Source organism: Microtus oregoni, unplaced genomic scaffold (genome assembly GCF_018167655.1).
Source record: "Microtus oregoni isolate MIOR12 unplaced genomic scaffold, Mior012 000027F_ref0000203, whole genome shotgun sequence".
NCBI lineage: Eukaryota > Metazoa > Chordata > Mammalia > Rodentia > Cricetidae > Microtus > Microtus oregoni.
Genome location: NW_024543086.1, coordinates 33,926,205 through 33,949,859, shown reverse-complemented (window position 1 = coordinate 33,949,859; position 23,655 = coordinate 33,926,205). Strand labels below are relative to the sequence as shown.

The 23,655-nt window shown below is 46.8% G+C and overlaps 1 protein-coding gene across 2 annotated transcripts in view; it reads right to left on the bottom strand.

Annotated features, from left to right (window-relative positions):
* The window catches only part of Clpb (caseinolytic mitochondrial matrix peptidase chaperone subunit B), a 123,296-nt gene that overhangs the window by 41,607 nt on the left and 58,034 nt on the right, over positions 1–23,655 (bottom strand). Inside the window, exons 5-6 of one of the 2 annotated variants that reach the window (XM_041676408.1) lie at positions 17,308–17,436; positions 13,501–13,581 (exon numbers count right to left, since the gene is read on the bottom strand). In XM_041676408.1, coding sequence (XP_041532342.1) covers positions 13,501–13,581; positions 17,308–17,436 — 210 coding nt within the window. The remainder of the gene's footprint in view (positions 1–13,500; positions 13,582–17,307; positions 17,437–23,655) is intronic. The other variant, XM_041676409.1, reaches the window with a different exon arrangement.

Below are 23,655 nucleotides of genomic sequence, written 5' to 3'. Positions count from 1 at the left end.
CCACTTTACCCTGTAGTGCTGACTGTGGAACATGGCATGTAGGAACATAATAAAAATATAACACAATGATCCTGCCACTTACGAGGTGAACCTATGCAAGTTCCCAAAGTCTGGGACCCTACTTACACACATGGGAAATGTAAGAGTCTATTCTGTGGTTAGCTAGTTATCAGAAGAGATAAAAGCCTTGGCAGGTGGTGACAGCTACTGCCATGTTTCCTCTAACTGCCTTCCTACATCAGGTACCATCCGTGAATAGGTGTGGATCTGGGTGGTGAGCAGGGAGCTGCCTACCTTACTTTCACAGCAGAGAGAAGGGGTTCTGGGTGCTCTTCCTTCACTAATAACCTGACCAGGGCTACTAGTGGCAGGATCTGTGGCGCCCAGAGAAGGGTGCAAGGAGAAGATGTACAGGGATCTGTTTTCCAGATCTTTAAAACCTGTACCTTTTAAGCTTTCTCAAACTGCTGTGGGGGAAGAGGGTGAGAACTGAGTCTCCTTGTGTAAGCACACCAGGGAACATCGGAAAGACGATGTAAGGAGCAGCCTCCAGAAGCTGGGCACACATGGACAGCTGCAGAAGTAGGGAAGGGTTTCCCACAGGGATGACTGCCAGGGCATGAGCGGTCCAGCAGGCCTTGGACAGCTCCTGCCTATTTCCCAGACATCCTGCTGTGGGCCTAGCAGGTATTGGCCCCAGGGTTGCAGGGTTGGACTCTGGATTGACCTTGGAGGTATTGGAAACTGCTGAAGGTTTTAGAGCAGGAAGAGCAAACAGTTCTGCAGGGCGGAGGCTGGGGATCCTGAGAAGGGAGGGCGACAATGAGGCTGCTCTAGAGCTGTAGGCTCTCTAGAGCCCCAGCTGAGGGAAAGTAATGGGGCTTGTTAAACATGGAGGCAGAAGGCACCAGACTGACTAACCATGCCTTCTTGTTGAAGGTGGCAGATGGTGACATGCCGCTCACCAAGCATGGCGAGCAGAAGACAGTGGGAAGAGGGCAGGTTTGGAGACACCGCATGAGTTGCTTACAGAATATTAACATCAACAGAGCTACTGGCACCATGAAAATGCCTTGCTTGTTCTGAGGAAAATATGCAGACTAGTGTGGTCAGGAGAGAAGGTAAATAACCAAAGGAATACATCTGACACACGCGGAGCTAGCAAAGCCAAAGGCAAGTCTTCTGCCTCAGACTCCAGCTCACTCAAACCTGTGGGACCCTGACATGCTGACGACACTTGCCTAGCATGTGATGGCACTGGGCGCAGAAGCTCAGTTCATTTTTTAAAATTTGGACAAGCCGGGCGGTGGTGGCGCACGCCTTTAATCCCAGCACTCGGAGGCAGAGGCAGGTGGATCTCTATGAGTTCGAGACCAGCCTGGTCTACAGAGCTAGTTCCAGGACAGGCTCCAATGCCAGAGAAACCCTGTCTTGAAAAACCAAACAAAAAAAAAAATTTGGACAAGTTTTCTGAAGTTATAGGTTTCAGACTAGCTGTATTCCTCCTCCTCCCAGTCCAGCACACCACCTCCAAGGTGTCAGTGTGCCCTGGATGAAGCAGAACTCAGAGGGGACTATATAAAAACCTGGGTCCCTAGGCTTTGTCAGCCTTGACTCCACTCCCCTCCCCCTCTTGCAAATAACAGCTGAGACTGAGGAAGCCAAGCTCAGGTCTAGGCTTGTAATTATACTGCTGATATCTGCAGCAGAGCCACAGGCTGGAGGAGGCAGCATCTTTTGTTTATGCACTAAAACCACATCATCTTCAAACATGCTAATCGCATGTCTGCTTTCATCTAACAACATTGGAGGAGGCTGAGGAAAGGGCACACAATGCCCACATCTGGCTAATTCAGTTAGAAGGCCAATCAATCTTGATGGGTTGTCTATAAAACACTGCTCACCCCAAAGGGCTGAGCTGACCAGATGTTTAAACGTCTGCTGACCAATCCCAGCTGATGTCCATAGCCATGGAGAGAAGGCTTCCACTTACAAGTCTGTTTCCCACAGCTCAGTCCAGACTTCTGCTTTGAAAAGTATTAGCAGTTAAAGCAATGGCTGAAGCTGGTTGTGGTGGCTCATGCTACTGGAAAGACTGAGGCAGGGGGACTGCTATAAGTCTGAACCAGCCTAGGCTAGACATCAACACACCGTCTCAAAACAAAACATAAAAGCAACGAGTGAGCCTCTAGATCCTGGAATAAGGCACATTCATAGACTTCCGCTCTGCACTTCAGGAAGACTTCCGCAGAGTTGACTTTGCAAATAAGCAATGGAACATCCCAGTGGGATCTTCTTACTACTTACCAGTGTGAAGAGAGTCGCAAGTGTGGGAGAGGTGTCTTTTATATGGTGTCAAATGTCATAGGCTATGGGTCTGAGCATTTATCAAGGCTGCAAGAAACACTCATCTTCCCCGTAAGACTGCATTTCCCGACAGAGGCTGCTGCCAGCAACCTTTCAGTTTATGCTCTACACCTAGCCGTTATCAGGTGGCTGTCTCAAAAATAAACACAGGAGAGTGGTGGGAGAGGAGGGGCGAGGAGAGGGGACGACAGGCCCAGACACCAAGAGGACCACTTTGATGGACCTCCCTGTCTGGGCTGGATTATTATTCAAGAGCGTTTTGCCCTAATGAGTGCTGAGGACCTGTCTGTCCCAGAGCTGATCCAGGATGATTCAGATTTTGTGGCACAGGTAAAGGGCAGATTAGAAATGACACCTACTTCTAGCTTCCCCGGGCAGCTGCTCTCACACAGCACACGTTCATCTAACAAATAAAAACAAATCTTAAAACAAACAAACAAAAACATAAGGGAGTATTATGTGTATCTATGACCCCAGCTCTCATAAGGCTGAATGAAGCAGGAAGATTGCTGTGAGTCTGAAACTGATCTGGGCTACAAAGTGACAGCACCAGGTCAACTGGGGCAGCACCACAAAACAAAACAAAGACCAAGCTTTAATCCCAGCACTCAGGAGGCAGAGACAGGTGGATCTCTGTGAGTTCGAGGCTAGCCTGATCTGCAGCGCGAGTTCCAGGACAGGTTCCAAAGCTACATGGAGAAACGCTGTCTCGAAAAACAAAACAAAAAGCAAAAAACAAAAAAACAAAGAAAATCCAATTGGTTACTTTTTTTTTTTGAGACAGAATTTCTCTGTGTATCTCTGGCTGTCCTGGAACTTGCTCTACAGACCAGGCTGGCCTCAAACTCAGAGAGATCCACCTGTCTCTGCCTCCAGAGTGCTGCAATTAAAGGTGTGCACCACCTGGCTGAAATGGTTTTTAAATACATGAAATGATGTTCAAATACATTTGTAGTAAGAGAACCAAGTAACTAGGTAAAATATTTCCCTTCTATTGTGACTGACAAAATTCCCTTGACAATACAGTGAGCTCCAGAATCAATGAGATCCTATTTCAAACAGTAAGGCGGCACACACCTGATGCACACCCTCCCTAACTCCCCACAGAAACCCGAACATGTTGGCGGTTAACAAAGTGCAAGAAGTGTGCCCAGGCCGCCTTCCTCTGCCATCTCCTATGTGGAGTCATGGCTGTCCTCTGGTGAAGTCTAAGAACATTAAAAAAAAAAAAAAAAGGACAAAGAAATTCATCTGGTACTAGTAAGATGAGTCACTGGGGATGAGTCTTGAAGTTTCAAACAGCACAAGTCCTTCCCAGTGAGCTCAGCGTCCTGTGTTCCAGTACCACGCCTGTGTTTCTGCTGCCATGCTCCCCACCATGAAGGCCATGGATTCCATGAGCCCCTTTTGTAAGAGGCCATGCCACGGTGCTTTGTCAAGGTGACAGAGAGGGTTAAGCTAAGACCCTGGTCCACTGTGTCAAGGAGCTAGAAGTGCTGCTGCCGGGCAACCAGTCTTACTGTGCTGAGATCGTTACGTTTCCTCTAAAACTGCAAAGCCATGAGACAAAGAGCTTACAGCTGTCATTAGAGTTACCAATCCCAGTGCCACCAGCTGAGCAGTGAAGGAAGGGGCAGTTCACATGCACGGTTTATTTTTGTTCAAGTAAAACCAAAAAAACTACAAAAACGAGGAAGAAAAGAAGCTCAATACTAGATTTCAGTTTCTAAGACAATTGCTCACAAAAAAATCCCAGGCAAGGCAGAAATAGGTGGGCAAAGATGAGCTTGAACTGTCTTGCTAATGCTAAAAGAATAAAAAGAAACATGTTGGTGCACACCTTTAATCTCAGCACTTGGTAGGCAGAGGTAGGAGGATGTTAATTCAAGGGCAGCCTGGTCTATATAGCAAGTTCCAGGACAGTCAGGGCTCTGTAGAGACCCTGTCCCCCACCCACCAAAAGAAAACAAAATAAAACAATAACAAAAAAGAAAGGAAGGGAGAAAGGGAGGAAGGGAGGGAGGGAGGGAGGAAAGAAAGAAAAAGATAGAGGAATGCTACCCTGGTAAAATCAGAGACAATTTTAGCACAAATATAGTTAAGGACAGTAATGAATTACAGGCATTAAAACAGTATGTATCAGTGAGTACACTATGACCAATATAGATATATTGGGGGGAAGGAGTTTTGCATACCACAGAAGAAGGCCACATGCCAAATGGTCACTGTTGGGTGAGTGTTGGCATTAGAAAGTATGGAAAACATCTATCTCAAAAGGGCTGTATTAAAGACTGGTTTTGGTCGGGCAGTGGTGGCACACGGCTTTAATCCCAGCACTTGGGAGGCAGGCGGATCTCTGTGAGTTCGAGGCCACCCTGGTCTACAAGAGCTAGTTGCAGGACAGGCTCCAAAGCCACAGAGGAACCCTGTCTCGAAAAATAAAAAAAACAAAACAAACAAAACCAAAAATTCCTGCTCTAGTTAACCGCAAGGAGGAAAAAGAAGAAATACAACAGAGAGAACGGACAATACTTTGGTTGAAGCTGGTGTGGGAATTAAGACTTTTATTACTAAAAACTCTTGAAGTCTGTGTTATGTGCAACCATTAATTGTTCAAAAACAAGAATAAAAACAAAGTATGAATAAAATATCTCTGAGAGTGTTCTAGGCAGAGTATGCCCACAATGAAGTTCCCAAGTCCTGTGAGCCTGTGAATATATCATGGGGACATGAACAGGCTTGAACGCTACAGGCACAATTAAGTTTGGTTATCAGTTGGCTCCGAGATACCTTATGCTATCCAGTTTAGTCCAACACAACTACAGGGTCTTTCTAAAGGGAGGAAGAGGGGGAAAGAATGCCAAGGTGATGAAATATGAAAGAAACTCAATTGGCCATTGCTATTTGGAGGTGGCTGGTCTCCAAAGCAGGGAATGAAGGCCCAATATGGAGTGGACAAAGTGGGAGGACAGGCTCTTTACTAGAGCCTCCTAAAAGGAAGATATCTCTGAAGACACCTTGATTTCACCCTAGTGAAACCCACTTCACAACCGCACGATGACACTCATGTGGTTGTCTCCCATGGTGCTAACTGCTAACAACAGGCATAGGGCAAACCGTAGGAAAGTTACAAGGCCTACCCTGAGGAGGACCAGAGATGTGGCAGGGACACCTCTTTCCCACCATGTATCCTCCTTTGATAAACTTCTTTCCTAAAATGCTCCATGAAACTTTATAGTGTATCTTTGTAAAAGTAAAAATCATCATGGTCAAAGATACACACATGACAATCACTTCAAAACTGTTTTGACTACAAATTTATCCTGGTTCTTCCATCCCAGAGGCCTTCAGCACTCAAGTCTCCGTAACAGTCCGGCGGGGGCCATTTTCCTAGCATCTCTACACAGCATACAGGCTCAGGGCTTGTTTTGGTTCCACTTCCTAGAGTAGCTTTGTCCTTTCCTTTGCCTCCCTTCAATCTGGGCCTGCAGTTCTACCTAACACAATGCCTGTTTCAACGCCAGAATGGGTCTTCCGCCTCCTTGTCCTCAGTTATCATGAAGGAAGACAAGAGAAGAGTCTATTTTATTGCCTGTGCTTATTTATAAATTAACTTACTCAGCAATTACTTATTGTCATGTGCTAAAGCAGGTGAGATTCTGGGAACCTAAGCAACCACGTCCATATTCTGCATCTGAGAATGTGCTTCAGTGGGAAGGAGATATTTCAGTTCTGAGTAAGCGTGGTGAAAAAAATCAGCCAGGATGCTTGAAGATCACCAGAGAAGCCTAAAACAAAGATGATGGTGATCAGCTGCAGAAAGAGAGATAATAGTTGCTGAATAAATAGGAAAATTTAGATTTACAGGCACTTGAGCAAATCATAAGGTAAATGTTCATTCAAAGTTACAAAATATCATAGTGGAAAGTCTGGGTACCACAAGCTAACTTATTTTAGGACAGCAAACTGACGCTATTAAAAAGGAGGTTGGACAGGGTGTCAGAATGACGTACGTGCCAGACCCCAACACCCAGGCAGCACTTCCTACCACACAGGGATCCATTACTTCCAAGGGGGTAAGTTCCCTTCTGTTATAATGAAAAGAATTCATTTTCAACATGCAGTTCAGAAAGGAGCATGTGGCTCAAGCTCACAGAGAATATCCTTGCTGGGTTCCTCTAGGACACGGTCAGGCTTCTGTGCAGAGGAAAGAGCACAGGAATGCTAGAATCAAGACTCCTTTCTGGGAGGCAATCTTGGTTCCCACTCACATCTAGTCTACCCTTTCGCTGCTATTTGGTAGGCACTGACCTTCAATTTGATACCTTCCCTTCCTAAAGCAAGGTCTCTCTTCTTCCTCTCTAAGACACGCCCTAGAGGGGTATAAATAAGCCAGCAAGCACAGCTGGCCTTGGGAACTGTTTCCAGGTACTATGCAGGTGAAGGAATGGAACCCGGAACGACCTGCCTAGCCAATGCTGACCTTTCCTTCACCCAGGGGAGGCCTGGCTTCCAGCTGCTACTGATGGCTGTGATGAGCTCATGCCGGATGCCAGCCAGGCTCATCTGATGACTGCTTGGAGCCCATTAGAGCCTTGATGAAATGCGGGTGCCTGGATGGCAGATGGTTCTGGAAAGCCATGGTGACCAGACTCTTGTCTCCAGCTCAGCCACTCACTGATTCCACAGGCCCTAGGGTACAGAAGGACCTCACCTTGGGGATGAGCAAAGGAAGTTTCATTCTGACCTGGTTGAGTGCTGAGGGCAGGACTCAGGATTATGGTGGTCCTACACGGCACCTGATCCAAGATGTGGACTGCAATGATAATACCACAGAACAGTGGTTCTCAACCTGTGGGTTGGTCACATAGCAGATGTCCTGAATATCAGATATTTATATTATGATTCATTTTAGTAACAAAATCAGTTATGGAGTAGCAATGAAATAATTTTATGGTTGGGGGTCACTATAACATGAGGAACTGTATTAAGGGGTCACAGATTGAGCAAGGTCGAGAACCACTGCTGTCAAACTTTCCTACTTGTTAGTGTCCTTGGATCCATGATTGCTGGTCCCTGAGGGTGACGAGTGGCCCTCTCCCTCCACAGGGTTGTCTCAAGCTAAATGACATTCAAGTATCTACATTTCAGATCTCAGCACACGTGGGTTTGTTCAGAAGACTTCCCTCAGCCCCCTGGACTAGATTAGGTTTTCATTATCCTCTTGTAGTACCTTCTACTCTTCTGCAATAATAGGACTTATATTATTAGCTAATAATTTAGTAATTATTTGTCTAATGTTTCTACTCTGACAAATTTTAAGCTTTTCAAGGGATGGGGTATGCAACAGATATTTGTTAAGATAATATGATGAAATTAATCAAAATGTCATTAAGAGTAAGAGAATGTTTACAGTTAAATTTTTTTTTTTTTGATTTTTTGAGACAGGGTTTCTCCGTAGCTTTTGGTTCCTGTCCTGGAACTAGCTCTTGTAGACCAGGCTGGCCTCGAACTCACAGAGATCCGCCTGCCTCTGCCTCCCGAGTGCTGGGATTAAAGGCGTGCGCCACCACCGCCCGGCTACAGTTAAATTTTTAACAGCATTCTTTAAAATATTTTTATTTATGTGGGTGTGTGTGTCACATATGCATAGGCGACTGTGGAAGCCAGAAAAGGATGTAGGGTGCCTTGGAGCTGGAGTTACAGGTAGTTATGAGAAGCTCACACTGGGTGCGGGAACGAGCTCAGGTCTTCTATAAGGGCAGCAAGTGCTCTTAGGCAGTGAGCCATTTCTCCAGTCTCTCAATAGCGCTCTTGAAAAAGAACTGATATCACTGATGGGTCATCTCATCTGCCATGCTAGACGAGGAGCTGATTCTAGTTCTCTTGGCTTTCTGACTTGTTTCCAAGTAGCCAGCCGCCCATCCAAGCCAGAATTGTTCAGTTTGGAATGGTATGGAAGAGTTTTTCTTTTTCAACAGCTTTACTGAAATATAATTTTCATGCCTTGAAGTTTGCCCATCATTTAATGCTTTTTAGCATAAAGACAGTACCATACAACCATCACCATAATCTACTTTAGAATATTTTCATGCAAACCTGTGCCTATTACCTGCCCCCTACTTCCCCTAGACAACTGCTAGCACAAAGGTTTTCTATCTATGCCAAGCAAAAGGAGGCGTTTTTTGTCAGCACTATGATCTCTTCATTTTATAGCTAAAAAAGTGATGCCGGAGAGGGGCTGTGATCACAAAGATGAGATAAGGCAGAGCTGGGGTGGATCACAGTTCCCGGTGCCTGCAGCCTCTGACCCCTCTGCATGCAGCATGATTATGTCCTGAAAGACGATCTTGAGGGCAGAGGCTATCTTATCTTCCGCTCATCGGTCTCCCCTCTGCCCAGAGGACCAGCACAGCAGTGACGCTTAATGTGGGGGCCATGAACTAGTGCCATTCGGTGAACCTCACCATCTGTCCTCTAGAAGACACTTTGATAGTGACTTTCAGAGTCATTTTATGTCTATGGACACTAATAACAAAGATGGGCATGTAGTTGGCATTTCTCTTGAAAACATCCCTTTTTCTAATAATTCATTTTGATTGTACTTAAGTATTATTGTTTCTCAGCATAATTTTGGCTAAAATCAAGTGTAGAAGACAGTGGTTTGTGATGAACAGATGAAAACAGAGACCAATCTTTTGCAGATGATGTGAGATGCACTGCCTTAGCGCAGCACCTCCTCCCATTTCCTGGGCCCTTGCTTCGTACCTTTTGTTGGGCTTGCATCAGTGGGGACCTTCAGCTATACTGCCCATGGACAATGTGCAGCCTTAGCCATCCCCAAGAAAATGACCTCCAGTCTTCCTGTTCAAACCTACCCAGCCCAACTGCCTGCCCCGCTAGCCATCTTGACTGGGAAGCACCAAGTTCCTTGTCAGTAACTGTGAGTTGCCTTCCCTATGCTCACTGTGGACTGTCTGTCTACAATCGTGAGAGATAAGGTCTCTGTGGCCACAGGACTCCATGTGCTGACAGATAACAATGACACAAACAGATCTGCAAGGTGTGGGAGAATTGTCTGTATTCTGTCAATCTTGTTTTAAGAAAACGCTGATTGGCCAGGCAGGAAGTAGAGGCGGGGCGATGAGAACAGGAGAATGCTAGGAAGGAGGAAGCCCATTCCTCCCATTCCAGCCCAGACCACCAAGAGGCAAGACCTGCCTGGCTGAGAAAGGTACTGAGTCATGTGGCTAGCATAAATAAGAACAATGGGTTAATATAAGCTTCAAGAGCTAATAAGTAGCCTGAGCTAATGGGCCAATCAGCATTATAACTTATGGAGATCTGTGATTTTCTTTGGGGCTTGCTGGCTGTGGGGTATAGGGCAGGAAACAAACCCCAAGCAGCCTGGCCCTCATGTTACATCTGCAGGTGCCAAGTTAAGTGCCACGAGGAAGGCGAAGTAGGGTAACAGGATAAAGTGGCACTGGAGCAACTTTTACTAGGGTAGCTTGGGAAGTCCCTAAGACAGGACATTTGAGTAAGGCCTGAAGATGGGGTGGCCATCCTTTGGAGACAACGAGGGCTTAGTTTTTCTGAAGAAGACTGACATCCAGGGAGAGCAGTGACATGAAGCTGCAGAGCTCTAGATGATAAAGGGCTTTTAAGGCTCTGGTAAGGAGTCTGGCATTTGTTGTTACTTCAATGGTGGGGTCAAAGTTGTTTTGTTTTGTTGTTTTTTTAGTAGGAAACTGTTTTTTAAAGTTGTTTGCTTTTTTTTTTTTTTTTCCAGACAGGGTTTCTCTGTATAGCCCTGGCTGTCCTGGAACTTACTCTGTGAATTAGGCCAGCCTCGAATCTGCCTCCTGACTGCTAGGATTAAAGGCATGTGCCACCACTGTCTGGCTGGGACATGACATATTAAGGGCAATAATCCCTTTGGCTGTGACTTGGTGGAGGCTTGAGGGGACAGGAATAAACTGTGAAAATAGTCTTCTCAGGGCAGTACATGAGAAATGATGGGGCCAGGGACAACCAACAGGACTTATTAAAGTACTGTCCATGGAATGGAAGAGAAAAGAGTTCAGGATGACTTAAGCTTTGGATCTGAAAATCAAGACAATGACGGTACTACCATTTAAGTAATTTTAACACTGACGTTAACAGTTGAAGTTCGGGAAACAAGAGAAGCTGAGAAAGCAGGATGATGGGGGGGCAATTATTCCTTTGAAATTTTTAGTCACTATAGCATGCAAGAAATCGGATGAGCTCTAGAGATAGCTAGGAGGCTTGTTTTTCTTTTAATGAATGAGATGAAGGCACATTTTCACACTGGTGCACATGAGCATCTAGGGAAGGAGAAAGAAGTAAGGCAGGAGAGGAAGGCATGAATTGGGGAGCAGAGTTCTTGAGAAAGAAGAACCAGAGCCCCTGAAGGGCTGGTCTCAGGAAGTGCTTCAGTACTGGAGGAGGGAAGGCATCGCTCTGCAGCCAGGCAGGTGGGAAGATGGCAGCAGTGAGGAAGTTCCCTTCTGACTACAGGACCTTCTTTGTGAAATAGGAGAAGAAAACAACTTGGGAGTTCATAAGGGAGGGCCTAGAGATCAGAGGAGAGAAAAAAAGGACTGAGGAGCTGTCTTGGTGCCCCATCCCGCACCATGCGAGATTTATGGTCATATATGTGGAGTGAGTTCAGGATGTGCAGGACTCACAGAGAGAAAAGCAAAAGCATGGAAGGGTACAGTTACCCTGGAAGTTCCTGCCTGTTCTCGTCCAGTCACCCCGACGGTCTCTAGGTCACCCTCCGCTACAGAGAAAGTCCAGGCTAGCCTGAACACATTAGGTTGCATCTCAAAACCATCTAAGCAACCAAACCCATACTTCCCAAAACCTCTCATGTTTCTCCTGAAAATGTCATTGTTTGCCCTAGAGGGAACTTCCTTAGCACAACCCTTCAGCAGCCAGTTCTTGCTTTCCATTCTCGACCAGACACCAGGGCCCCCACCCTTCTGAACTACCTGCGTGCTGTGGAGAGTGGACTACGCCTCATCTTCCATGCTTTGAACACAGGCCCCCTCTAGTTACTGCCCTTGCCAGCCTGGGGACCGCACATCTACCCTTGCAGAGAAAATACCATCTCCTAGACCAGGCTTTCCTTGCCTTATTGGAGACTCAGAAAGCTCTGTTTGTGGCATGGTTTTGTTGTACAGCCAGAGAATCTTTGAACTCGATATGTAGCCCGGCTGCTCACACTTACGATTCTATTGCCTCCAGGTGCTGTGATTACAGGTGTGTCTTACTACAACCCCTCATCTTTTTTAGGCAGGGTCTCATATATCATATAGCCCAGGCTGGCCTCAAACTCTGGACCCTCCTGTCTCTATCTCCTGAGTGCTGGGATGACAACAGGTATCTACAACACGAGCTTAAGATCCCTGTGACCACAGCACATTCTCTAGATCTCCACTATCACATCAGAGTCACAGCTTTTATTTTTATTTATTTTTTTGATTTTTCGAGACAGGGTTTCTCTGTAGCTTTGGAGCCTATCCTGGAACTAGCTCTTGTAGACCAGGCTGGTCTCGAACTCACTGAGATCCACTTGCCTATGCCTCCCGAGTGCTGGGATTAAAGGTGTGTGCTACCATCACCAGCTCAGAGTCATTGTTAAATGTCTGTTTTTTTTTTGTTTGTTTGTTTTTTTTTAAAATATTTATTTATTTATTTATTATATATACAATATTCTGTCTTGTGTATGTCTGCAGGCCAGAAGAGGGCACCAGACCTCATTACAGATAGTTGTGAGCCATCATGTGGTTGCCGGGAATTGAACTCAGGACCTTTGGAAGAGCAGGCAATGCTCTTAACCACTGAGCCATCTCTCCAGCCCCTGTTTGTTTGTTTTTTTGTTTGCTTTTCGAGACAGGGTTTCTCTGTGGCTTTTGGAGCCTGTCCTGGAACTAGCTCTTGTAGACCAGGCTGGTCTCGAACTCGCAGAGATCCGCCTGCCTCTGCCTCCCAAGTGCTGGGATTAAAGGCGTGCGCCACCATCGCCCGGCAATGTCTGGTTTTCTTATAAACTGAGTTCCTTAATGCCAACACCCAGGTCTGGATCAGAGTTATTGGCCTGATGCCTAGGTCGAGACTTGTGACAGGAGAGGTGCTCAGCAAATGTCTCCCTCCCATTCCGGTCCTTTCTACATGCTCTGTCGTATCTTCCCACCACGATGGTCTAAAGCCTCGGAAACTGTGAGCAAAGTGAATTCTCTCTCTTTAATACTTATACTGGTATTTTGCCACAGCAATAAAAATTTAACTACTATAGCAAATGCTTGATAGATGTTAGAAGAGACTTAGCAGAGGCTGCACAGAACACCAGGGCTGGAGGAGGGTCCTGAGAGCAGCTGTGGTAGCTGCTCTGTTTTATGGACAGTGAGAAAGGGTTTGCACAAAGGAGAATTGTGGGTGGCAGAACCAGAACTTGTGATCATTGTCTGCACTGCTGGGTGTGAAGTTTCAACAGAGGGAAGACAGCCCCAGGCAAAGGAAGCTGCCAGCGCAACATCTGCTCGTGTAGACAGATGGACAGACAGTGAAGTGGAACAAGAAACAGAACGCCGAGTTTTGGTCCTGACGATGGGTTAACCACAGGCTGCTGCAGGAGGATGTCAGCACTGGAAAGGCTCTTTGCCTCAGGATGCTGGCAGGTTAACACCAACGATCCAGCCAGGCACTCAGAGAAGGGGTCAAAGAGGAACATTGAAAGTGGGAAGGAAAGGCTGAGGGAGGCCTGGGGAGGATGGATTAGATTTCTGAAGGGCCAGGCATTCTGAGGTAAGGAGCACTGTGGTGAAACAGGGAGGAGCAGTGGGAAGAAGAGACAGAGAGGCAGCAGGACACTAAGAACGGGTGGGTCAGGAAGCCATGCAGGGCTTTCAGAGATTTGTTAGTGCATCCAAAAATATACACACGGTAGTGTGCCAGTGTGTAGGTAAAGAGGTGGAGGTGAAAAGCTAGGTAGACTCTTGGTGTGCACTCTACCTTAGTTTAGTAAGTGATGCTGTGCTCTAGTCCCAGGGACAGGGAGGATGGAAGCAGAACTGGGGATTGGCTGGTAGAAAGAAACGCACCCACCTGAGAAGGCCCCAATGGGACACAGGGCAGAAGGAGCTGCACAAGTAGAGGGAGGCGGGAACGTGGGGTGGGTGCTAGAGGCTGCAGGAAGAACAGCTAAGTGTCAGGCTGATACAAACGGTATTATCACCTCTCCCAAGAGTGTCACTGGTATACAGTGAACCTCAGGGCTTTAGGGCTTATTTCTCTGAAGGAACTAAGTCAAAGCCCCACGATTAGAGGTGTGCTTCAGGCAGACAGGTGCCCATGGGAGCGCATTCCTGTGAGCTCACCAGCTTTGGGTGTGCTGGGATGCGTCTATGGGACTTCGCTGCTGGTCACAGTGCCCACCTGCCCTCCTCCATCTTTCTGTGTACTTGAAAGTGTGGCAGCACAACCTTCCTGTTCTAAGTAAACAACACCCCGAGGCAGCAGCACCAAGGATGAGAACATACTGTCAGTATACTTCTTGTAGGATAGAAAAACTGCCACCAGTTAATTTAAATCCTACAAGAGAACTGTCTCCCCATTGCTCTTGCTGGAAAGGGGATCACCCACTCCTCCAGGAGTCTTTCTGTAACGTGTTCCACCTCCCTGCTCGGTGACAAGAAGGCATTTCCTCTTTCATGTACACAGTGCCCCTTATTCAACATCCCTCTGCCATGGTCACACATCTGTCAGCATCAGAGTCTTAGGGTCAGAGATGGTGTGCCTGACCCTTAAGATGTCCCGAGGTCCATGATCTCAGAGATAGCAAATAGTTCAACATGGGATGTAACAGAGACACGCTTTAAAGTCAAGTCCGTCTCCAAAGCATGTACCTTTTCACGGTGATGGGGTCACTGGAAAATGATCCTGAGCGTCTGTGGTGAGCTCTCGGATAACACGGCACAGTTCATAGGAGGAAGGAGGTACCCAAACAGGTGGACAAGCAGAAAAGGCTTCCCAAGAGATGGGGTGAGAAGTGAGGAAAGGCAACAGCACTCTAGGCCGCGGGGACGGTGCAGGCAGAGAAGCAGGAAGAGAAATGGAGTTACAGCTGCCCACCCAGAGTGTAACTATCTCAGTCGTCACGGTAACTGCTATGGATAATAGAAACATGTCTGTCAGCTTGGATCTGAGAATTCACTCAGCTACATAAAAACACTTTCATGTAGAGGCCATGAAAGCAGAGTGAAACGGAGGGAATGAAACAACCAGCGCGACAGCAGGAGGGAGAGAGAAATGATCAGGAGCACGATACACGAACCCCGTTATTACATACACTCGATACACCCCAATAAAAATGAAAAAAAGAGTAACTACTTGTCACAGAGCATCTACCATGTGTCTGCCAGGGACTTTACACCTGTTACTAATCTCCACACAGTCCTATGAAGGAGGTGTCATCTGATGAACCAACCAAGGATAACCTGTAGGTTACCGGAAGCTGGATCCCTACCCAGATTAGCTGATTCTGAAGCCCGGGGTGTGTTTTCTACTGCTCCATGCTGCCTCCTACAGGCTGGAAGTGTCTGCATCCTCAGCTTGATCCTCTTCACAGCTCAGAGAACAAGCAGCAAGAGTGGTTACTCCCTGTAGACCTTGTGAGCAGACAGTCTTTGTGCCTAGGCCTGCCTTGGGTCTTGCAGAAAGAACCTTCCTCTTTGCTACAGCAAAGCTGGTGGCCAGAGCACTCCGGTAAAGCTGATGGGCAGGAAGGCAGACCCTTCGGAAAAGGTCAGCAGAGGTCAAAGACTTTGGAAATGTTACAGACAAGAGCCCCTAGGACAAGAGAGCAGGATCCTGCCTCTTGGTTGGCTGGTCACACACACTGGTAGAGTAAGGGAGGTCAAGAAGGGGAGAGGGGTCAGAAATTGGCAGGCCTGCAGGCCCTGAGTGACAGCAACTTGTTCAGGTCTAGAAGGGAGGAACAAGCAGGCTAATGGCTTTGACCCGAGGCTGGGAAACTAGGGCAGGGTATAAATGATGACTCCTAAAGAGGCAGGTGGGAGAAATGCAGAGGTGGGGGCTCAGGGTATCCGTTCCAAGTCACCGGGCAGGAAAGCGTGTCCCTGGAACAGCTCAAAGGGCTAGCCTTGGCCTGGGGGGCAGGTGGACGGAGCCTCATAAAAGGCCCTCGCTTCTTCATTTCAAAGGTGTTCGATCTGCAAGCGGGTGCGAAGGCCCCTTGTAGAATGAACGCTGTCATCTGTCTGGGGGCTGGGGGAGCAGGGACAGGAACCAGGAGACAATGACTGGGCGCACGGATTAGAAGGCACAGGAGAGAGAAGCCCCACACGCACGTTCTGATGCTTAGCTGCAATGTCTCACCAGAGAGCTTTCCAAAGGACAGAGTCACCCTACTCTACCTGGCAGAGCAGGTTTCCAGGTACACTTACAGACCAAGGCACGCTTTAGGGCTGGCCCCTTGAAGGGTGAGGGCACGGGCAAGGCCTGGTTATGAAACCAGTGTGCTTATGGCTTGACAGGAGGTGGCAAGGCTGGGTTCCTGGGAAGTGTCCCAAATCAAGGACATGACATGGGCTGGAAGATCATTGGGATCCTGGACCTGGAAGGCACAGGCTAGGGAACAGGATGAACTTCCTGTGAAGGCTGACTGGAAAAAATGGTAGGAAATACAAAGTGACCACAGCTCACTAAAAAGGTGTTCCCATGGAGCTGACTACCTGAGGAAGGAGTGGGATCCCTCAGACTACCAATCTTGAAGAGATTTCTTCTGTGAGGGACTCAAAGGATGGTCTAGTTCTTTTGGTCCCCATGGAGAAGGAAGGAGGACCTGAGGTTCTAGCCCAAGAATGGGTCTGGCCTTCAGAAAGTAGTAGGGAGTGAATGAATAGCATTCTCATGCCGGGATCGGGGTCCTCCACACGCTGGCTCTAATCTCATGCCATTACCTCACCCGGGATCCAGGTCCTCCACATGCTGGCTCTAATCTTTCAGAAGCTGGATAGGGATAAGGGGAACTAAGAAGGAAATGGCCATATGAAGGTGTCTGGCAGTGAACTCTGTACCAGATTTGGAAAGAACCAGCCCAGCCAGAGTCTGGAGCATTCTATTTCTGTAATGAAACTGATGTTCTTGAAAGGGAAGCCATTCATTGTTCAGCAGATAGTTACAGAACGCTCACTACATGGCATAAACTATGTTGGTCCTAAGGATACTTAGTAAGTCAATACAGTCTATACTCGAAGGGGCAAGTCAAATGAGAAGCCTTCTGCTTTGGTATTGTTGCTAGCTTTGGAGACAGGCTTAGTTATAGACCTCAGATTAGCCTGGAATTCACTATGAAGCCCAGGCTGCCTCAAACTTAAGATCCCTGTCCCAGCCCCTGACTACAAGTGTGAGTGTGAACAGGACACCATGGCTCAGAGTAACAGACCTACGTGAGACTGCAGTGAGGCTGAGATCACAGCAACTCTGTGACACAGGTTAGTAGGGTTTTGTTCTCCTGGTCCTGCTCTGGAAGTCACAAGAGAACAAGTTGACACTTTTGGGAAGAGCCATCAATGAAGAAAACTCTCACAGTGGGGCTGAAGAAACAGCTTAGCAATGAGGACCCAAGTTCAGTTCCTAGTGCCCATGCTGCTTTTGTAATTCCAGCTCCAGGAAGATCCAATGCCACTCAGCTCTGAGGACACCTGGACACAGGTGCACACACCTACTCCCCCACATAATTTAAAAAAACAGTCACAACTTATCACAGACAGGGTGGAGGACAACCCCTTCCCTGCCCCCAATACACACATGGTCACTGTTATTCTTCGGATTAGCTCAAGGAGAGTAACAGGATCACTTTCCCCTGCCAGCCACAGCCACAGCTCTCACCTCCATCTAGTAGCTCCTTGACAATGCGGTAGTCGTCGGCCAGGACAGCATAGTGCAGAGCTGTGCAGCCCTTGAAGCTAGCACGGTTGTTTAGCCGGTTGTTGAAGTCATCCTCTCGAGTGACTAGGACTGAGGGACCAAAAACAAAACAAGATAAAACAAAAAAACCAACAAGCAAAAAGACCAACCAAACAACAACAAAAAACCCCACAAACCTCCATTAGCAACAAATTAATCTGTACATGCTCATGATTTTTGTCTACTTTCCCTACCCACTTCTCCCTTTAGGTGGGTGGGTAGGTAGGTAGGTAGGTAGGTAGGTGGGTAGGTAGGTGTGTGTGTGTGCGCACACCTGCTTGCTTACAGGGTCTCACTATGAAGAGTAGACTGGCCCAGACTCTCAGTGTGGGAATAGAGTATGTACCATCCTTTGGCTCTCTGGCCATTTTGTTTTTCCCTGAGACAGGGTCTCATTATGTGTCCCAGAATGGTCCTCAACTCGCAGTGCTACTCCTGCCTCTATCTCCCACGTGCTGGGATTCCAGGTGTGAGTCATGTGTCCAGCTTCATTTGCTTTTTGATTTCCTCATGTTTTTGAGGTAACATTTCTTTGTGTACCTCAGGCTGGTCCTCTTGTTTCAGCTGCTTGAGTGCCTGGCTCTTCAATATTTTATCTATGAACTTGTAAACATTAAGTAGCATCTACACTGTGTGCCTGGCCATCTGGGCTGGGCAAGAGGAGGTAAAACAGCCTGGTTTGTTTCATAAATATGGTCCCTGACCTCAGCTGACTGAAGAGGCAGATGATAAACAGACTGTAGAGTGCTGCAGATAAATCCTATGCTGGGGTAAAATGAGAGGACACAGAAAGCCAGGGCAAATGGAGGGAGGGGGGGGGGAGGGAGGGAGGAAGAGAGAGAGAGAGAGAGAGAGAGAATAAAGAAGGTGGAGGGTGGGATGGCGAGAACAGGGAAGGGGTGGCGGGAACAGGGAAAGGCAAGAGGATGTTTGAGGCAGAAGAGTCACACACCTCTACTGCTTACAATTCAGTAAGTAACTTAAAGCTTAAAATTTGATTTACCAAATCAAGTAAAAATTGAAACTACAGAAGGAAACAAAGAAGAAAAAGGGCCTCATATCTCAGTGACCTGAGAAGGAGCAAGCACATCTGGTCTAGCTCGTCATGGATTGCACACGGTGCCTGAGTGTGTGTTCCCTACCAAGTCGGAATTTACCGTACCTCTCATTTGCTTTTTGGTCTGTTTTGGTAGTGCTGAGTGTTGAACCTGGAGTTGACCACATCCTTGCGCACGACAGACAGAGTTCTACCAATAAGCTCCATCCTAGTTCTGCAATCTGATTTCCTACCCTTCAAAACTCTCTATAAACATCCTCTGGACACTAAGGACAGACCTGTCATGGGAGCTGAGCGTGCAAACCCTCAGGCACTATTCATGTGCCCTCTTTTCTCTCTCCTGTCTTATTAAAATAAAACCTGAAACTGTTCTCACTTTCTAAGACCTCTGGGTGGGTGGATATACACATATCTACTTATGAGACTGGTTCTGGCTTACGTTGTTACCCAGACACCTTTAGATCAGCTAATAAACTAGAAGTTCAACCCCCGGGAAGCAAGGCTGCACAGAGCAGCTTGTTTCCCTCATCTGGAAACTACCCCAGAACCCAATTTTCCTTAATGCTATCTCCTAGCTCATTTTGTTGGGAGTAGAATCGAGGATCCAGGATCTGCCTGCCTGTGCCAGTTCTCTCCTGTCCCCTGACACTAATCCTGTAAAGGGCAGGCTCCTGCTGCCTGGAGGGATAAAAGGTCACGTACAAGGCAAAAAGTGACATTGCCTAGATAGCAGCACCAAGCAATTATTCCTACGTCACTCTTTCTGAGTGTTTTCAGAATCAACTGAAAGTGTGTTCCCTCTTGGAATACTGAAGACACTATCTAAATACAGATCTAAAAGCAAAAATGTCCAGTCTCAGTTTTTAGACAAGAACGTGGGAGCTCACTCACTTGGCTAGTCAATGGTGTGTGAGGAGCGCAGAGGTGAGGTGGAAGGTGTGTGAGGAGCGCAAAGGTGAGGTGGAAGGGCTGCCTGAGTCTAGCAGTCAGAATCACCAGCGGTCAGAACCAGAACCAGGGTGAGTCGCATTCTCCCCTCACAGCGCCAATGAAAGAATCCAGCACAGAGAAAGCCGAGCCTGGAGGCTATACCAGCCTTAGACTCTTGCATTCTCTCCTTTTCTTGTTCTGGCAACACAGTAAGACATTCGGTGGAAGCTGGCATTACCATGTGATAGCCTGAGGTGTGTAGCCGCACCCTAACAAGCCAGCATGAGTGGAAACACTTCAAACCTTTGGCCAAAATGAAGATGGTGGAGCTCAGAGCTGGAGACCAGACCACACTACTGACCCCAGCAGTATAATGTGACTTTCTCCTGGGCATCAGAAACAGGCAGCAAGAAAGTGTCTGAGCAGCTAGGGTTAGATCAGCCTCTGGGCACACAAGGGGCCTCTGAATTAGCCTAGCCTCTGGGCACACGTGAGGGGTTATCTAGATTAGCCTGGTCTCTGGGCACACCTGAGGGGTTACCTATATTAGCAAGGCCTCTGTGTGTGTGTGTGTGTGTGTGTGTGTGTGTGTGTGTGTGTGTATGTGATGTATCTATGCTTTTCCTGTGTGAGCCCTTTAGGAGATCAATGAGAGGAACCAGCCCTTAGTCAAAAATCCCACTAGTTACTTTTAGTTACCCCATCATAGTGGGGATCTTGTTTCTAGCCCGCTGCAGGTTAGGAGAAGGAAATAAGGCTGGGTGGACACTTCCGAGGCAAGCAGATTGATCACAATCAAATGCTGGCCAGGCAGGGAGGGAAAAGAACAGGACAATGAAAAGCTGAAAAAGCATTCCAAGCCCAGCACCTCAAAAGGCCCTAAGGGCATCTCTGAACTGCCACACAGGACATTAACTGCTGGATATAATGATAAACCTGAAGAAAAGTGATAGTTGGCTCAAGAAAGCAAGAAGGGTATAATCCATTTTACAAAGAAACCCCATCACTCATTGGGCAAACAAGTGTAATGAGTGCCCGTGCACAGCGGTAGCTTCTGCAGATGCAATCACGAATGAATAGGGCGATTTCTGACTTTACGAATTAACTGTCTGATTTGAGAATCAAATCAATAATGTGTCTTCACAAGTGTGACAAAGCTATGCATGCAGGGTGCTCATCACAAAGGGCAGGTGACTTCAGCAGAGAACCAGCATCACAGCCCGTGAGAGCCCTGTTCCTCAAGTGTCCTGCTCCTCTGTGGTCTCCCTCTCACCCCTGCCTTCCTAATGCTCGTTCTTATCTTGGAACTTCTGACCCAGCTGGACGACCCATCCTGAACAGTCAGTTGGCCAGGTGATCCTGCCTGAATTGAGGCAGGTATTGTCCCAGAGACATTTCACAGTAACCACCTGCTGTGTGGCTGGGCTTGCCTACCAGCTGGAGACGAGAGTCCCTACTTTCTTCACCAGTACACTCTGGGCTAAAGACAGCACAGCAGAGCTGAGCTGTAAACGCCTGACAAATGCTTGTTGAAGCAGCAAGTAGAAATAAACTGAGTGCTTCTTTTATGAAAATCAAAGATGTAAAATACCCCAAAATCCAAAAAAAATTTTTTTTTATTCCAAATCCTTTTTCAGTGCTGACAACTTTCTGGGAAACAGAGGCAGAGGGTTACAAACTTGAAGCTATCCTAAACTACATACGACGACCTTGTATCAAAAAAATTCCTGATTTTAGGGCATGGAGTTTGTATTTTTGGATCAGGGGTGTTCAACTAATAAACTTTATACACAAACATTCCAAGTTTCAAACAAACTCCTAAATCTGATTTTCTTCTGGTGTCAAGCATTTTGGATTAAATATATTCAACATCTCACACAAATAAGGTCCAGATATTTCTGTTTGTGGAAAACAATAACAGTATCTATAAACAAATGTCTAGTGACCGCAGCACAGAATGGCTGGTAACTGAGCAGGCTCTGGAGCCAGACCACTGTTTGAATCCTGAATTTGCTGTGCACGTTCACATGGTTTGCTTGACCTCTCTGTGCCAAACTCCTGTCTGTAAATGGAAAGAAAGAACAGGAGGCTCTTGCTGGGCTGCTCTAGGTATGGTAACACAGCATCTGGTTTCAGTGCCAGCCGAGACCCAGCCGTGACCCTTTTTATCTAGTCTCCCAGTAAGGCACAGGAGCAGGACATCTGCATAGTGTCACCTGGCAGTGTCTACTTAGTGTTGCGTCATGCTGGTGTTCTCCAGAAAGATCACTCCAGAGCCGGGCGCTGGTGGCGCACACCTTTAACCCCAGCACTCGGGAGGGAGGCAGAAGCAGGAGGATCTCTGTGAGTTCAAGGCCAGCCTGGTCTACAAGAGCTAGTTCCAGAACAGGCTCCAAAGCTACAGAGAAAACCTGTCTCGAAAAACCAAAAAAAAAAAAAAAAAAAAAAAGAAAAAAACAAACCCCAAAAACCAAAAAAACAAATAAAATCCAAAATAACAAAAACAACACACACACACCCAAAGGTCATTTCAGAACTGCTGCCCCAGGAGCTGTAAGTTTATGCTCCCATTTTGTACGAAAGCCCTGGTGTTGAGAAGAATGACATTTGGTGGCAAGCAGGAATCTCCCATGCCAATTCTGCGTTTGGCATGAAGCTTTTTCTGCACTGTCCAGTGTTGGCAGCCTGAGGTCCTTAGCCCATGCCTGGCCAGGTCTTTTTATCTCTGCTTCCAACTTGTAGGTAAAACGTAAGCTCTCAGCTACTGCTCTGGTGCCATGCCTACTGGTCTGCTGCACGCTTCTTACCAAGGAATCGCCCTCCCCCCAAACCCCCCACACACTGAAACTGTAAGCAAGTCCCCAATTAAATGGTGCTTTGTTTGTTTTTGCCTTGGTCATGGTGTTTCTTCATAGTAATAGAAAAGTAACTAAGACACAGCCCCACTACTAACTGCTAATAAGGCCCAATCCTGAGATCTCACTCTTCTTAAGCCACAAAAGATGATGAAGGTAGAAAGGGGGTGGAGAGAAGGAACAACACCCCACCCCCATCCCCTTGGCCTGAGAGTAAGCAAAGTCATCCAAAGGAGCATCCAAGCCTGTCTTACCAGCTGGCCACCAAGGTGGTCTTCTCAACAAAGATATCTTCCCACCTGCAGGGGGTGGTAGGCTCCTCTCCCAGAGGCCTCCCTGTCTCTGTGGGAGGTTCCACACCCCCTCTGGCCACAGGAAAAGTGACAGCCACTACTCTGCTCACTTCTGCCCCTACCCCTGCCGGTGAATGTTACAAAGTCTATGCCTCAGGGGTCCACAGCCAGAGTCCCCATGCCCTCCAAGTAGCTCTGGCTGCTTCTCAGCACCACTCACACACACACACAGCCCTGCTTATCTTAGCTCTGTCATGTGCTAAGTACTATGTAAATGGTATGACAAACAATAATTTGAGGGGTACTGAATAAATAGTTAGTGCTCATGGTACTAAAATACCAATACTTACAATTAATTATAAGTCTAAAATTTTCTTATAATACAAAATAATTATATCCTTTTAAAGATATAATTCTTTAAATAAAATCTGACATAGATTGGAGGGGTGTCAATATGTGCCCCAGGTGGTACAAAGTACTCAGGAGCAGAGCCAGGTCCATGTCTGAGGTCAAGGCCAGTCTAGTCTGCATAGTGAGTTCCAGGTCAGCCAGAGCTCCAACAGGAGAACCTATCTCAAATAATTAAATAAATAAATTTAAAATTACATAAATATTTATGGCCATGTATTTATAAAAGCCCAAAGGTAAACAATATAATATCTATCATATGGTGAAGAGATAAATGATATATAGTAGAATACTATTCAACCATAAAAAGGAATGAAGTAATGACAGTTGCCACACTATGTATGAAACAATGCTAGGGAAAAGAAGTCAGTCACAAATGACCATGTGGTATATGGTTCCACGTACACAGAATGTCCATTTTAGGCAATCTATAGAGACAAGGTAGCTGCCAGGGACTTGTGGGCAAATGGAGAATAACTGATAAGCATATGAGGTTTTCCTATGATGTGATAAAAATGTTCTAAAATAGACTGGGGTGATGCTTGTTTAACTCTTGTGAAAGAATACACACTAAGTTATAGATTTTACATGGTTAACTTCATATTTGTCAATTCAATTCAATAAAGGTGCTATATTTAAAAGTATAAACCAAAGCAAACAAACAAACAGTGACTGCCAGGTGTAGTGGCACATGCCAGCAGTCTCAGCACTTTGAAGGGGCAAGAGG